The 17,386-nt window shown below is 35.6% G+C and overlaps 1 protein-coding gene across 1 annotated transcript in view; it reads right to left on the reverse strand.

Annotated features, from left to right (window-relative positions):
- Positions 1–12,973: 12,973 nt before the first annotated feature.
- GAD1 (glutamate decarboxylase 1) overlaps positions 12,974–17,386 on the reverse strand; it is a 29,290-nt gene continuing 24,877 nt past the window's right edge. The window contains exons 14-16 of the mRNA XM_005152616.3: positions 15,777–15,884; positions 14,990–15,079; positions 12,974–13,402 (exon numbers count right to left, since the gene is read on the reverse strand). Coding sequence (XP_005152673.1) covers positions 13,229–13,402; positions 14,990–15,079; positions 15,777–15,884 — 372 coding nt within the window. The 3' untranslated portion in view covers positions 12,974–13,228. The remainder of the gene's footprint in view (positions 13,403–14,989; positions 15,080–15,776; positions 15,885–17,386) is intronic.

Below are 17,386 nucleotides of genomic sequence, written 5' to 3' on the forward strand. Positions count from 1 at the left end.
GTTAAGGAGAGAGACAAAGCTTGGGATATAATCAGATTCTATGAGCCTGGCCATAAAGCAATGTTATCCCAATGCAGTACCCTACCTTTCTCCCCCCAGAATAACATTTTGTCCTTTCACATATGCTAATGAGAGGAGCTAAAGTCTTTAGCAGAGGTTAATCCTTCCTTCACTGGCTGGTTGAGTGCTCTTGGAACCATTTCCAAAGAGGAAATGCTGCCAAGGACTTTCTGGATGAATTAGCAGAGCCCAGGGAGTTTTAGAAAGAGAAAATGTGTCAGAGGTTACTTCTGCAGCTACCTAGAGAAGTTAAACTAAATTAAAGTACAGGTCATGACAGGATGCACTGTCCCTGGATAAGCGGCTATTTCACATGGTTTTCCACTTCAGCGCAGGCAGATGGAGCTCTTTCTACTTTCTACAGCATCCTGAAAGCAGCAGCAGAGGATGCCACCCCTATGTTGGGTTTAAGAATCAACTGAGCAGTTTGCCATCTGAAATCACCACGCTGAAAGCCAAATGACACAGAACAATAATGCTTTTCCGTGCAGCTGACAAGATGATTCATTGGTCCTCACTAATGCCACCTGCCAGAATGTTTTCATCAGCAAGCACAAAGTTTGCAACTTAGGAGCTGGTGGACCCAGGTGCATCCCACTGGGATGTGCTGGAATATGTTTTATTTATTTTGAGATGAGATTTGCAGGTATCAGCATAATCGACAGGATTGGTGATTTAGTGTAGTGTACCAGCCGAAAAGACCCAGCCACTTACTGAAGCTGCCTCTTAATTCCTGCTGTCACTGGCTCTCCTCTTGCTGTTCTGGGCAGATCACTATTAGAGCTGAGGGGCTTGAGTCCTGCAAGGACCAGAATATCTCTCTGAATGAAGGGACTAGCTTTTAGGTTATTACACATCATGAAGAGTGTGGTGCCAGTCATAACAGTGATCAAATCTTAACCATGAAAGGGCCTCTTCCTTCCTGTTTGTACGGATAACATTTTGCCATGTGTGAGAACTGATGAATAGAGCATTCAGGACTTTCAAAAATGTTTCTGGAAGATGTTTTATCTTCTTTTTCAGGAAGACAAGCACCACCTACCAGCTGTATTTCTTTGAGTGTCTTGGCTTCATACAGTGTCAGACCCAGTGAACTAAGGGATGTTCCACATGGTCATTAAATCCCATCACAAACATGGATGCTGCCCAGACAGTGCTAGAACAGGGACTGAAAAGCTGCTAAGTAAATTTGTGCAAAGCAACATCAATGATAGAGTTAAATGGCTGAAGAAAATTTAATACAGGAGATTATTTGGGATTTTTCCTACTTATGTAAGCATGAAGAGTCAAAAATGCAGTCACCATAGAAGTCTAACAAACAGAATCACAGAGGAAATTGCTGCAGCCAGTTTACCCACTGGTTTCAATGGAAGCCACAGAACTGCTTAGAAAAGGTACAAAGCGTGCTGCAAGAGTCACAAATTGCAGGCTAAGGCCCGGACCCAGCAGGAGCTGAAGGAGTCACAGACCCAGATGGGAGTGAGTCACAGACCCAGATGGGAGTAATTCTCAGATCTAGGTCTCCATGTGAGCTCTGTCCTCACTCATATGCCTGTGGTCACAGTTTTCTTCCCCTTCTCTTCCTTCCAATTGCCTTCTCTTCTACTACTGCTTCTCTTTAGACTACAGAAAGCCCAGTGGGAAACACAAAACTCTACTGACTGAGGGCTGCACTCAGTTTTAGAGTTGTATTATCTCATATTAAAATATCAAAGGCAGTGGGACTACTTCTATTAGAAATCTCCATTTTACGTAAGCCATTTATTGGCTGTTAAAATATACAATGTAAGATTTGTAGGGGGTTTTCTACCTCATTTCAGTTTTTTCTTTGCACCCTCCCTGGTACAACTGGCAACTGCCTTGTCCTCAGGCTTCAAAATGTCCCCTATGTAGAGGCTTAGCTGGGAAAATGGCAGCTTGAAAGCAGCAGTTTCAAAATCTGATCAGTGCAAAATACAGCCAAAATGCAAAGCTATACAGACACCTTGGAAAAGTGGTTCTGATTTGTTGCAGTTGTTTGCTGGGTATTTTCATACACAATTTGTTGACCTAACCATTATAATGAGAAGCAGTGCTATCAGAGACCTTTTAAAATAGTTGCTGTAATATGGGTAACAGTTTAGAAAACCCCACACAGTTAGAAAAGTACAAATTAATTTCTAGCGCCATTAAAAAGTTATGAGATGCAAAGTGTTTAGTGTAAAGCGTTAGCAAAACTGTTGAACAAACAGTTCAAAGCCCAACAACTTTAAATACAGCAACACAAATCTAAAAGAGTGCCTTAGTCAACACCAGTCATTCATGCAATATTCCACACCTGCCACAGAGGACCCCATCTCCCCACTCCTTTAATATTTTCTCTGTTGCTAGGGAGCCTCCTGACTCAGTGTAGGAGTTTTCTAAGGGTTAACACCCATCAAAATACACAATATAGTTGTTTATCATTGATGAGATATTTCCAACACATTTTATATTGTTATTCACATTATTAATATCATTCAGGTCAAATAGACAAATCATTAATAGAAGTCAATCTTGAAATTTGACTTTTCTGATATCTGGTAGGGGATGGGAATAACTCATTTTGGCTCCTCCCTTTCTACTGCATCTCTGCTTGTTTGGGCTTGTTGTTGTCGTTGTTTTGGGTTGGGTTTTTTTGTAGATTTCTATTTAAGACTTTACTAACCAGGTTTTCCTCACAGCTCCAGGTGGAATAATTTACTCCCACTTCCAGGTGTGTGCTAAGGCTTCTCTATCACATACAAAAGAAAAATAGGAGACACCAGAGATCAGATTAATTCTCATTCTTATCCTTAGAGATATTCAAAAGCAATTTGGACATGCTTTTGGGATGGGAGGCCCCGTTTGAGTAGGTGGCTTGCACAAGATAACCAGTTAATTCACAGAGGAAACATGGTGCCAACCATTATTACCCCATTCTGTGCAGCTGTACCACAGCAGCAATGTTTGACAGGTTAAAGTTACTGGATGCTCAGCCATGAAATACAAACCTGAAGTCATAGCTGGAAACCCAGGTGCAGGATGATGGAAGGGATGCAGAGTATCTCCTGTGGTCATCCTGGCCTCATTCTCCAAACTTGTGTATTTCATCTACCATAGCCACATTCGTTGCAGAAACAGAGCAGTATACCTGGCTTTAGTACATTAAGTTTCGCCCTTGTTTTCCTTTGTGTATTTTCACTAAAATTCAATAGAATTACATCAGGGTGAAGTTTTTATTTTAGATTCTAAACTACCTCCTTATTTACACTGTTAGGTCTTAATCTGCTAGAGAGCCATCAACAGATTCCAATGTAACTGTGTACATTAGGGATGTAATTTGTTGATAGTTTCCTGTTTCGTTGTTGGGTTTTTTTAAGTACCAATCCCGCTAAATCCCAGAAATTACAGTCAACTGCAAAACAATTACGACAATTACTGAACCAGCTAAAAGCAATTCAACAGCTGCATCTTCTAAATGATTACTGAGTCCAGAGACCTACCAATAATGCAGACTCATACTAGATGCAATTACAATGTGGCTTATAAAGCATGGATAACTATGAATTACATGATAAAGATCTTCAATTTACTAGGTAGTTTAAAAGTTATTTATAGTGTGTCATGTATAACAGTGGAAAGTAAATGATGGCTAAAATCTAACATTTTATATGTTTTTATATGTACATGGTTTGGATCTATTATTTTATATTGTTTTCTTTGCTCCTTATAGAATAACTGATCAAGATACTGGGTCTTACACAGATGTGTATATGTGTATGTTAACACAGTCCTCCATGAGAAGATTCTGCATAACATGCTACATAAAAGCTTTTCAAACAGTAATTGGTTTATTTATTTTAAAAAAAAGAAAATTAAAAAAAGTAAGAATGTGAGTGTTACTTGGTTTTGGTGGACAAGAACCTACCAGATCCCACCTCCTGTTCACAAGTAGGCATAAAAGGCTGAATTTATAGTGTAATAGGGAAACAGGCTTCCATTTTTCTAAGTCGTTGGTATTTCTTGTTGTAACTGGAAAGCTGCCCAGATTGTTGAATCTGCATTTGAGAGATCACATCAGACTCAAAGCAAATAGAGATAGAATTATCTAGGTATTATAATAAATAATGCTACATTATTAAATAATGCTCACATTATTTGCTTCTACAAGTCATTGCAACAGTTTTCTTCTCTACAGTGTGTTTTCCATTGTTTTGCTTTACCCTTTACCATTTCAAATTATTTCAGTAATGAAACTTGTGTTATTTAGCCTAAGAAACCAGCACATAATTTGATAGACACAAACACTATTAGAAAACTAACCTGATTTAAGATAGCCAATGTAAGTAAACAAAGTGGATAGAAGAAAGCTTTACCTCTCTACACAGTTCCCCTTTGCACACTTTGCTGAGTGATGTAGAAGGCAAAAAATGCTTCTAGTACCTATGGGTGTAATGAAAAATATTACTGCTGGAAAAATCTTGTGCAGTTAAAATTATATAAATAAGCAGTAAAGGACAGGTAGATACCCACATACACTTCAGTGTCATATGTATTCCTACAACACAACATAATGTAAACTGGTATCTATTTAAAGCTATATGCAACTTAGGGTTGATTCTGTTATCAAAGTATTTCTTCCTGTATTTTATGACTCTGTAAATTATTCAGCCTGAAGAGTGTTGTACATTTCCTTTTGGCCTGTTGGGCAGCTTTACTGTTTTGAAATTAGCCCTGTGTACCACCACCAGACATTTTATCTCTTCCCCCTTTCATTTGTATCTGAGAACCCAAGTCAGGTTGTCTAGATCAGTTTTGTTCCCTTGTGTCAGGACAATCTTTCAACCTACTCTTCCATTCGAAGACAGGTGTAAAATACTGGTTTGGTAGCCTAGAAGAGAAGTAAATGCCGTGTATTTCTTGAAGCTGTTTTAATTAATTGGTTTTGGTAAAAGATGAGAAGGGAACAGGCATTCTTGTTATAAATTATTTCTTCTGAGTATCCAACCAAGTTTCTATAGTGTAATCCAGTGGTTTTAGTTTCTTCTTTTGACCACTTTGCCAGCTGAATGGAAACAGCTCTGGACTGAGCTGCAGAGTAAATGAAGGAGTCTTCAAAGTCCCCTGAGAAACTCCATTCAACCTCTGGACTGCTTCCAGTATGGCAGTAATTGTACAATTATAGCAGTATTATATATAGAAAATCAACATGAGTTCTGAAGCTGTTCTACAATAGCTAAGCATAATTATTCACATTAGTCACAGAATTTCTAGGAGAAAAAAAGCCTCACACAACTAAAATGAGGCTTTTGGGGAAGGCAAATTGTGGCAATTACTGGCCTAGGAGCTCTTTTTAAAGTAATGTTGGTCTATTGAACAGGAAGAAATCTAGTTGGGTTTTCTTTCAACTGAAATGCTAGCTCTAATGCTGCAATCATTCTGTATGTACTCACTTAAGAAGGCAGAGAGAGCTGTCTGATGGCAATTACAATTCTCACTGCTAGCAAGCCAGGTCACAAATTAGTAATCTGTGACTTATCATATCTTGCAAAAAGATAGGCCTCATATCCTTGGGAAAACAAGAGAATACACATTCCATTATACTGCAAGATAGAGCTGCAGAATAATTATGTTTCACAAGGACTGAGTAAAAATAAAAACTACTCACTGATATGAAGTATTTACAGCAGGGAAACTAACCCTGGTTCTTCGGTAGTGCGAAAAAAACCCTACTCTTCTTGAAAAATATGTAGAATAATTGAAGAGCCATGAGGATGCAAAACAGTATAAAGAAATATAATAACCCTGAAACATACCATAATCAGGTACAAGTAATATGTTTTAAAAAGTGTGACCTAAATAAGTGAATGTACCAAATTACTGCAGCTCCATACCTACCAGCAAATTAAAACCATGAGTTATTAAAAGTCATAGTTACAATGAATTAGTGAAAGGCTTTTTCTCCACAAATAGGAAATCCTGCTGTAATCAAAACAATTATGGTTCTTTGGTACAGCATTGTCAAACTCAGCATGTAGAGATCTCACCCCACTGCCCAGGGAAGCTGTACTCCTTGAGATAATCAAGAGTCATTCTACTCTGTTTAGTAATTGCCAATGCTGTGTATGTGGCAGCAGAGTGAACTAGCTGAAAGAGGTAGACAATGCAACAAGGAACCATAGAAAGTTAAAAGTGATGTAAATAAAGAGTTCATCACGTACAATCTAATGGTCAGTCTGGCCCTATGTCCACAACTACAAATGTCAGCCTTACCCGGCAGTCATCCTTCCCAAAAGTAAAGGAAGAAGCTTAATTGAGATTAATGACCTTTTTTGGAGCCCATGGAAAGTTCTAATTAATAAGGCAATACATTGCATTGTTATAAATTAATTATTATAAATTAATAAGGTAATACATTGCCTTATTACATTAATGTAATTTATAATACATGCTATCTTCAGAAGACATAAAAAGCAGTGACCAACATGACACTGAGTGAAAAACATAGCTTTCTCAATTTGCTTTTCAGAGACATTTTTACCTGTCCAATTTAAAGTTAGCATTCATATTTGTTTGGGTTTTTTTGAAGGCCAGTGTGCTTGCTTTATACACCAGCATCATCCAAACTCTTGCTGATGTCACACCAAGCAGATATGGCTTCAAATAAGCTTACAGTGTGGTCAAGGATGATAGGCTTCTGTAAATCTAAGTTAAAGAAATGGTACTTACATTTGTTGATTTTGCTTGTAATTACAGTTTTTTTGATTTCTTGAAATGTTAAGCTTCAGTTTTTTCCATTTCCTATCACCTGCTATGGTCTCGCATATTTGTGTTGTCGTGGCACAACACCTTTCCACATAAAACAAGGGCAAACGTTTTCACACAGTCATTCCTGCCTCAAACCAACTGTTTTCAGATGAACTAGACCGGTATCCTGTTAAAAGTTATATAACATAAGAAGTTTTCATGGTAGAGATTGAACCCTTCATGTACACACACAACACACACACACATACTTTCAAAGGGAAACCAATGATAATGATTCCTTAATGATATGCTTGATAATGTTATACTTCAAGAATCTTCCAGATGTCCTGAAGAGTCCTACATAAAACAGTCAACATGATGCAAGGTTTCATTTATGTACATGCATGTGTCCTTGTGTTTTATGTCAAGAAATATAAACACACTCACAAATGCACACAATAAATATGCTTATCCAGCCTGAAATAATTACATTCCAATGCTGAGCAGATTACCTAAACACCAGAGAAAAGGATTTATTTCTTTTCTTTCTTTATCAGGTCAACTTAAAAGCTGTGTATGCACCTTATCTTTTACTCTAACCATAATTTTATTCTGCTTTGTGCAGAATTCTGATCCTTCGATACTGTACAGCCATCCTTGATTTTAAAATTTACTTTCAGTCAATGCTTGTGTCTTCTCATTTCCTCTTCAGCTTACTTGCAGCTCTTGAGTGAGTAGTACTCCTGATTTATGTGTCATCACCCCAAACATAACTTTTACAATTTGCAAATTATAGGACACTAAAGAAGAAATTCAGGCAGACCTAACTCTGTTGACCACTGTGAGCTGTACATAACTACAGAGTCTCATTGTGGTCCTAACATTGAAGAGTCTGCATGAAGTTGAGCACTCCTTAATGCTCACACATGATGCAATCATCTCCCATAATTTTTAGTGCCTTACATTATGGAATTTTCATGCTACACTAATGGACTTAGTTTCTTTGCAGTATGTATTTCCCTAATGCCTGGTTTGCTGCATAGAATTCTTTTGCTTGCAAAGAAACCTGTTCTTAAGAAAACTCACCCTATTTGAAGGATGCTCATCCTACCCTAAAAGCAATCAGAATTCAATTTATTACATGCTGTTAAAATAAATGACAGTTCTATGGATAATTCAAAAAGCAGTAATTGATCAGAATTTATCTAGATCATAAAAAATCATTTAATACTTTTATGAATTCAAAATGTATTATTTTTCAATATATTTGGTATGCAAAAAAAACCCCACAAATTAAAAATATTTTAATTCCCATAAGGGAATGCCAAATTACCTCAAACTATGGTCTGAAATCCAAAATTTTTAATCACCTTTTTTATGCTTTACATGATACATATCAAGTATATATCATGCATAGATAGATAAAGACCTATTCATGTGCCAAAAATTTTGCCACAGAAGTAAAAAGTGAAAGATTTGTATTTTGTCATTATTATGCTTCATTCAAGTAGAATTAGGAAAAAAAAGTATTCCCTTGAAGTTATCACATTCTTTTAAATTTTACATTTCAACAACTTTATGCTCAGTTTCTAGTGTATTTTAAAACATCTGTGTTTCTATATAAAAGGCATTGAATTTGTTTGGTGTTACAGCATTACACATAGCCTTTTTCTTAGAGAATATAAGAATTCCAGTATTTTTTCCTACTTTAGACTTAGGGTCTCATTCTGTTTTTTTATTAGGAAATGGTCTTCCATTTCCGAGAATGGGAAACACTGATTCAAGCAATTGGCAACAGCTTCCCTCTTGACTTCCGTGGTAACAAAATTAGTCTTCACTTGTGATTTTTTTTTTCCAAAATTAGTCTTGGAAAACATTTTTACTTTACTCACAAAATAAAGCTTCCAATTTCTCATTTATTTCTGTTTCAAGAAAACATTTTTACCATAAAAGACTGTGCACTGTAACACATAACACAAAACTGGCTGGAAAAAGAAAGCCAGCTCTAACTGACTAAGAATAGTCACAGGTTTTTTGATATGCAGCCTTGAAATGGTTTTGCAATCAGGCACCCAGTATCCCGTACTACTGATTTCACCAGGTATTCTCATATGACCCTGAGGGCTCTTCTTGTCATCTCTGTATTACTTCTGAGCAAGACAAGCACAGAAGTGTTGTAACAACATGGTACAAAATACCTTTATGCCTGTTTCTGTCCAGCAGTTTTTTTACATACAGAAAAGATCTTTTTCAGTCAAGTAGATTTTTCATTGCATAAAAATATCCTAGTTCTAAATGTGTGCAGGTTTAAATGTGCTTAATAAACAAACACTGAGATCAAAAGTATGCAAAGTGAGCATATATTCAAGTCTTCTTCGGAGTAAGACCTGCATTACAAGAAATAAGTTTTATGAATATATCCACAGAATTAATAGCAGAGCTTTTACCACAAAGGCTTGATCTTCTACTTTTTACCCACTCCAAAATTCCTGTTTACTTTCTCTGGTCCTCTGCAAAAGCTGGATGATGATTTCAGAAACCACACAAAACACCACACAAAAAGATTTTTAGATTCTCTATTTTTTAGTATTTCTAGGCAGTACTAATGTCTGGACAACCCTATTCAAACCAGTCAAGGTTCAGAGCATGCAGCTCTTCCTCAGCCTGTGTTGGCACAAGCTTACATTCAATTCACAATTAAAACTAAACAACAGCCTTAATGTTCACCTTACTGTTTTTAATGTGAGTGATAATGTGGTATGGCTTTTGTCTCATATTCTTAGGGAAACAAAAGAGCTTGCAAAAATTATATGAGACAAATTAGACAGTTTTAAGATCAACTTTTATTGAAAAATTTAAACTGCATTGCATATCTTCTTTATAACTTCAACATTTCTTAAACCACAAAACAGAGATTCCATTTAAAAAATCTCTTCATATTTTTCACCATTCAAAAAACAGTTTATGAACTAAGTCAAGATGATTTTAAAATCCTGCATTATTCCCAAGGCCTCTGGTTCTGTCTGTCTGCCATGACTGGTATTATCTATCTTCCTGAAATGTACCTTTAATTATACAATCAGAATTTTTTCTCATTCAAAACCAACAGCTGCTGTTGATTTTTATCCAGTGGTCAGTCTTTTCCAAATAGGTTACATCAGTTAAGAAGCACTGCTAAGATCTTGCCTATTGTTTGTTTGATGTGAACTCACCCCCAAAAAATTACAGTGATTGTTCATGTGATTTTAAAAGAAAAATTGCTACCTTAGAGTATATTTTAAACCTCAGAAATAAAGTTACTCACCTGGAATTGCAATGCTTTGAATTAGTCAACACCACTGTACATGCATACTTACTGATCTCTCACAGTGTATGGATTAAAAAGCAGGCAAATTCCTGGTAAGCTTTGTCTGAGAAGCTGTAACGTATGAGATGTTACATACCAGATGAAAATTGCCTACTGAAAAGAAAACACAGATGAGTTTTATCATCATTGATGACCATAACTGCTCTGTTAAAATCAGCTAACCAAGTCAGAAATTAATAGGAGCCCGGTGCCTGTGGAACATGGTACGTGTAATAGGGAAACACTCCAGAGCCTGTAATTAGAATTAAAAGCTTTGCAAAAACCTAATTTTGTGTGTCATCTGTGTCAAGACACATCACTGCAGAAAGGCAAGATCAAATGTAGAGGGCAGGGAAATAAATCTAACTACCCTGTCTTCAGAGAAAACACCTCTGCGTTACCTGTCTCACTTCTGAAACAGGCAGGAAGAGCTCCATTATTCCCACCTAATTGTAAACCAACAATGGAAATAGGTAAAACCTCTTATGCTTTTGACTTCCAAAACACAAGATACTCTATTAAATGAAGAAGTGGAAATTTTAGGAAGCAAAATACTGTACATGTGCTGAAGAGACCTATATCTATTCCTGACTACATCTCAGGACTGTCCAAGGATTGCTGTATGAATGCCAATAAGCCATATTATGGTATTTCCTAGTTCAGATCAGTTACATGAGGATTATTCTCTTCACTTAGTTTATAAGGAAATACATGCTATAAGGAGCTACAATATTTCAAATACAATAAAATACTATTAGAATATTGAAATGATGAGCTGGGTACAAGGTCCATGATGTTAAAGTATTCAGGCTAGAGGATTAAGGGTAAGTTGGAATCTTTAGTAATACAGTTGCTGAAATATCTCTACTATAGATGTCGAGGAAGTCAGAAATTCCCACCTTAGAACTGGTTGAAAAAATCACAGTGAGCATGATGCTGCTTGTGTGGCAGATGTAAAATCCCCTAGTGAAGCTAGGTCAGCAGTTGTGCATCTTTGCATTGATTATACTATTTCATATGGTTTCTCTTGAAGAAGAAAATCTTTTATTTTTTTGTAGCTGCCCTTTGAGTAAAATAAAACTGACAGAGACCAGAAATCAGGCAGAAGCCTGTAAATCAGAATGTAACATGTACTTCCTCTTTAACACAAACTTCTCTCTGTACTCAAAAAGCAGAAAGTTATGGAAGAGGGATAAGCAATACCCCCTGTGAAAAGCTGGGAAGGCTGTTCTATATGATATGGTAGCTACCACGACAGCTTCTTCCTTCTCCCTGCTCTGAAGCAGCCAAAGATGTGAGACAGCATCCTCAGAAGGCAACCAGTGGGACCTACAGGAGCAAAAACTCTCCTCACTCTAGCTGCCATTCAACAGGACTGAAGGGGGCCACAGAAGCTGTAAAAACTGCATAGCATTACTGCATTTCATTGACTCTTTCAAAAATAATTTAATGTTATTACTGATTTGGTGGAAGGGGAGCAAATTATTACTGACTTACATAGGAGATAGCCATAGAATCCTGCATGAAAATTTTCTGAAATTAGCATATTCCATTAATCACCATGACAATAACTCAGTAGACAGAGGATTATTGAATCTTCATTTTGTTCCACTACTCTGTTTCCAGTATAGAGTTTTCCATTTGTTAGCATTGATTATCTAATGATTAAAACTGAACAAGCTGCAGATGAAACTGGTGCATATACTTTGAAAAGTCTAGCCAGTTGAAATTGTTGTAACAAGCCAGCTATATTTAAAGATTTCGAGATTACTTTTGGGTTTATTTATTTTATAAGCTCCAAACACATAGTGAATTCCATTTCACTAAAAGAATGATGCTGCTTAAAACTCCCACAGAATTTAGAGATTAGTCCTGAAATTAAAATCAAAAACAGGGGCCTTGGTTAGTAACAATTATTCACTAGAAAAGCATTCAGAACACTGAACAAACAGTCTGACATTACAATAAATAAAACTGAAAATTCTAATAGATTAAAAGGATTTCATCATTTGACAATCTATACACAGTGTTAGAATTCCTTATATTCAGTAAAATTATCTATAAGTTATTACTTTAAGGGCACTAGGATTTAAATTAAAGTATCAACTAATTTTTTGTCTTTTTTTTCTTTGGCTCACAAAGACACTAAAATACCATAAACATTATTTAGAACTTCAATAATATATAAATAGGATACATTACAAATGGAAGAAAATACAAGACAACTCTTCAGCATGGTAAATCTCTGCATATAAATAAGCAAATATTTCATATACCTACAATTCAACAGTTATCTTGCTGCAAAACTATTACATTTAAATCCTTTTACACAAAGTCATTTAACAATAATATACACAATCTACACAAATTAACCTCTAAAAATACAGCAATAATATACCTGTTACAATGACTCTGCTACTATTATCCCCTGATGTGACACTAAAGGGGAAATACAACTATTATACTCAGAGGTGCTGTTAGAGACTGCTGTTTTGTATTTAAGAGAAGCACCAACAACAAGATTTGATACTGTTATACATTTTCTTTAGCTCCTAAGAATCTACATTTTAGAAACGTTCATATATGTCTAATTTTAGCCGGCAGAAAAGGCTGTAGCACATCATCCACATCATTAGTTGTTGAAGGAAAAGTTAATTCTCTTAAAGTGGAAAACATGCTGTGGCTTAGATCTAAGTTTATACCCATTTTATATATATATGTATGTATATATATATATAATTATATATATATTTATTTATACTGTACATATATACTGTGCAGAGCTCTTAATTTGCTATTTTAGTACTCTTTAATTTCCTGCTGACTACAATAAACAAGACCAACATAAGAGTCAATCATATTTCAACTTCAAGATAATACATTTTCCCTCAGTAATATGATCTACCAATACATATATGTTTCAGTATCCTACAGTTGTTTTGTTTAAGGATGCCTTAGGAGACTGGAACTTACAGAAAGAGAATTTCCTTAAAACATGTTCTGCAGAACTGGGTTTAAAAATTAGCTAGTACTGGAAAACAGTGAATTAGAGAAATAAACAATTCAATCAATGTACTACAGCTCCTGCCCCAATCTCTCTATTTCTTCAATGAGGAAGTCAATGTCAGACTTAGTTGCTGCTGGGTTTGAGATGACCATTCGGAAGAAGTTGACTTTATCACCCTGAGGCTGATATCCAACCATCGTAGTACCTGACTCCATCATCAGTGCTTTGATTTTTGGTGCCACCTTTATGATTTAAGAGAGAAAGAGAGAGAGAGAGAGAGAAGAGTAATTTAAAAAAAAAATTCTTTCTTTTTATGTCATATCATTGCTTAGGTTGGAAAAAATAAATGGACTTCTCATAAAGACACTAGTTCCTATAGAAAGATTTGTAACAGAAAAAGCTTTAAAACCTAAATATGTAGGATTGGATATTTAAAGCAAAATTGACAATGATAACATCAATCTTTTTGATTAATAGAATAATAACTTCCTAGAGCATTCACTACGTAACAATTTTATATATCAAACGTACATGTCATTTCTTTGTACTGAAGATTTTGTCATGAAGAAATGTTTTCTTTTTATGAACACCTACTCCTGGACCTCCTTTGTGAGGGTAACAATGTTTTCCATTTTCTCAGAGGAAGGGGACACAATAAAGATGGAAATTTTTCAGTAAGATCTTAAGTTATAAAGAATATTTTCTGTTAGCATAAGACATGGAAACCTCGCTGTAGTTTTGCAGTACTGTGCATTGACCGCAATCTCACTTTCTCACTTTAATTTTCAAGGAATAATGTTCTGACAGTCTTAAAATTTGGTATTGAATGAGCTCAGTTTTTCCATTCAGATCTTCTTTCTCCTGCTCTCTGTCAGCCACGGGCAAATGTCTGGCTTTTTTACTGTTTTGTAGGATGCTTTATAATGTCATCTAATGTTGAATAGGGTCATGTCAAACATTTCATCCTTCTTACCAGTCTTATCTATCTTCCTAATTTCTCTCTTTTTTGGCAATTTCTTTATCTAACATGTCATTGGGTTGACCCAGGATATTTTATACTCTTCTGTGGTCTTTCCCCACTGTGATGTAGACATAAAATCCTTTACAACACCTCCCAAGTTTATCTATTCTTCTTCCTTCCCAAACATGAAAAAAATTGCAACTCACTTTAACAACTAAAATCATTCTTTTGCCTCCTGAGTGTATTTCATTCCATTTTTGTCTGTCTAAAATGCCACTACAAAATTAATGTATTTCACTTCCCTCCAGACCTAAGTATTTTTCCTGGTTCTGCCTCTATGATATCTTCACTTCCCTCTAATCATTACTGCAAATAAGTTTATCCCAAAGTTCTCCAAAGGTTATTAATTTTCATTGGAATGCATTAATGCATGACTAACCAAGCACATTTATAATACAAATAAAGACCTGAGAAAGACTGACTGGTTTCCATGTCCTTTACCTGTCCCAGCATTTTCAAATAATTACCCTTCCCTTTCTCTTGCTGGTATGCTCTCCTATTCAAACAGGACTGGGATGTCTTTGTGCCTACCTGCTTTTTAAAGATCTGTAACACTTGGGAGCACAGAAGTGATAATAAAACATTAACTGGATATGCTCTGTATCTAGTTCGATAGAACAAACATGACTTCAGGCTCGGTATAAATAAGAGACAAAGGCGAATGAATATCAAGGTCAGGACTAGCAATCAGAAAACTGATGTTCCAGAATTTGGAACAGCTGTCAACACAAAGATACGTAATTTTTAAAAGCAGAATACTCTGGGTTGAAATAGACCACATTTTTTGCATTTAACAAAAACCACATACCCTGTGTAATTTTTCTCTTCTCTCATCACAGTCTGGCATGCCCCTGAGACTTGGTGGAATATACCAAAAACATACATTTGTATGCTCTGGCTGCAAAAAGAACGCAATACATACATCAATAATCAAAATAATACACCTCAATCACACATTAAAGGTTAGTCAGTAGCATATTTTAGCACAGTGTGAAAGACAAAATATACTATTATCTTTCCTAGTTCTGTATGTTAAAACAAAAACAAATGGATTATAGTAATTCTGGTTTCATCTGCTGTCTTGAATTCCCTATACATTGTCTCACTTATGATATTTTAGGGTGTTAATACAGTGCAAATGCTTTCCACCTTCGTGCAGTTTTATGAGGAATTGGTTTCCAGGATCACAACAAGGGCAACACAATCTTCCTTTTCTTAGTAAGTGGAGACAAAGTATATTTGTTATTCTATCAATCAACTGCAGTGGCACTACCAACAGAACATACAGCAATATAGCTCATTCACAGTTATGTATGTTATAATGGGGAATCTCAGTGTGAGAAGCTTATATTGAGGTAGTCTTCATGGCCTAAACTGAGAAGTTTTCTGCAGAAAAGGATGAGATAAATCTGACACTTACAATACAAACCCACATGCATTCAGCCAGAAAACTGCCCAGATGCCACTAGTCATGTAGTTCTTTGGAAAATAAAATCAGTTTTGTATAGTTGGCTTGAAGAACTGTGAAAAGCGTGAAGACTGTTTTCAAAGTTCCGTATAGATTTGTTTCCTAGCACAGGTTAAAGAAAACTTACCTCCCCTTCAAAAACCATCTCAAATTCTTCTCTGTTTTTGATTTTAGTGTAGAGATATTCTGCCAGCTCCAGGCATTTGTTGATCTGATTTTCAAATCCTACAGTACCCTGGTTTAAAAAGAAAGTATTAGCTATGTGATCATTTTTCCTACTCCAATGCATTTACCTTTTCAGATAGGCTTCACTCTAAAGTGTTTACTGTCAAAAAAATATTTGGCATTATTGTTCCTCACAATTAAAAAGTAAAGTTAATCAACACTACAAAAGTGGCTAAATGAGGCTAACTGTAATCACTGTTTGGTTTTGGTCTTGTTTTAAGAGGATTTAATATGATAATAAAAAGGGGGTTTGATATTCTTGATAGATTATTTGAAGCTCTTGGTTTCCCCAGTTTCAAAGAATATTATGAATATTAAGTTATTCAGCTCTTGCTGGAAGACTAGGAACATGGAATGGTAACTCAGTTGAAAGGGTAAGAGCTGAAAAATCATTCATTTCCTTTGAACAGTGTAAGAAATTTGCATTTAAAAACGTCAGCAATCACAAGCCTGCAATATGTTTGCCAAAAGTCATTTGCCTACCCACTGGTCTTTTGTCATATCTGATTTGGTTTTTGTTTTGAAAGATCATGATCTCAGGAAAAGTAGATGAATGTTGAGAATAAATAAAATAGAAAAAAAAACAATCAAAAAACAGCTTGTGGGTTTTGTTGTTTTGGGGTGGTTTTTTTTGCATGTGAATGAAGAAATAAGAAAGACAAGTACACTCCTAAATTGCTGCATATGTGGGGTAAGTTCTTTGTACTGAATAAAATGATGGAAGGTAAAGTCACAGGAATACCTCTGGACCTAAGCTGTACATTTCTACTAAGAGGACGAGAGTATGATCACTCACGACAGCTAATGCTGAAGGAAAAATGTCCACAGCTTCTAATATTGTATTTTCCTAACATTTTTGTAATATAATCATGCAATCTGCTAGAACCAGCTTTTATCTAATACATCAGAGAACTCAGGTCCAAGAAATCTTAATTTGTCTCAAGACCAAGCAGAAATCAAAACTAACTAATTACCAGATAAATTTAAATTCTAGGTATACAGATCAACTTTAATCCGTATTATTTTTATATAATCACATCCACAAATATCTTACTTCTGAATTTTAAATATGACCCATATCCATTATGGTTTCCACTGTATTTTTTTAATTTATTGTGAAGTGTTCTGGTTTTTTTTTAGTGTCCTATTTTTTTAGTGAGGTCAGTTTAACTGTGAATGTAACAGCAGAGGTAGAGTCCGCATGCTAGTTTTAACAAAATTTGTTCAGCTGGGAATCCGAAAAACATTCAGTCCATGCTTTGAATGAGTCTGTAGTCAGTACCTGGTAAATAAGCAACACACTTCAAAGTTGTCAGTCACAGTCCTATTCTAGCGTGTCATAAGCAGTTTCACATGACTGGATTATGGTACCAAAGTGATTTACTTTGGAGGAAGAGCTGAGTCTGAACTGAAATGTACTTAGTCTGGTAATCAAACCTATGCTGATAACTAAAATAATTGTTACAAGTATTTTGTGCTGACATGTTATGTTTCTTTTTCTGAAGTACTTTT

This window comes from Melopsittacus undulatus, chromosome 8 (genome assembly GCF_012275295.1).
Source record: "Melopsittacus undulatus isolate bMelUnd1 chromosome 8, bMelUnd1.mat.Z, whole genome shotgun sequence".
In the NCBI taxonomy this organism is placed as follows: Eukaryota; Metazoa; Chordata; class Aves; order Psittaciformes; family Psittaculidae; genus Melopsittacus; species Melopsittacus undulatus.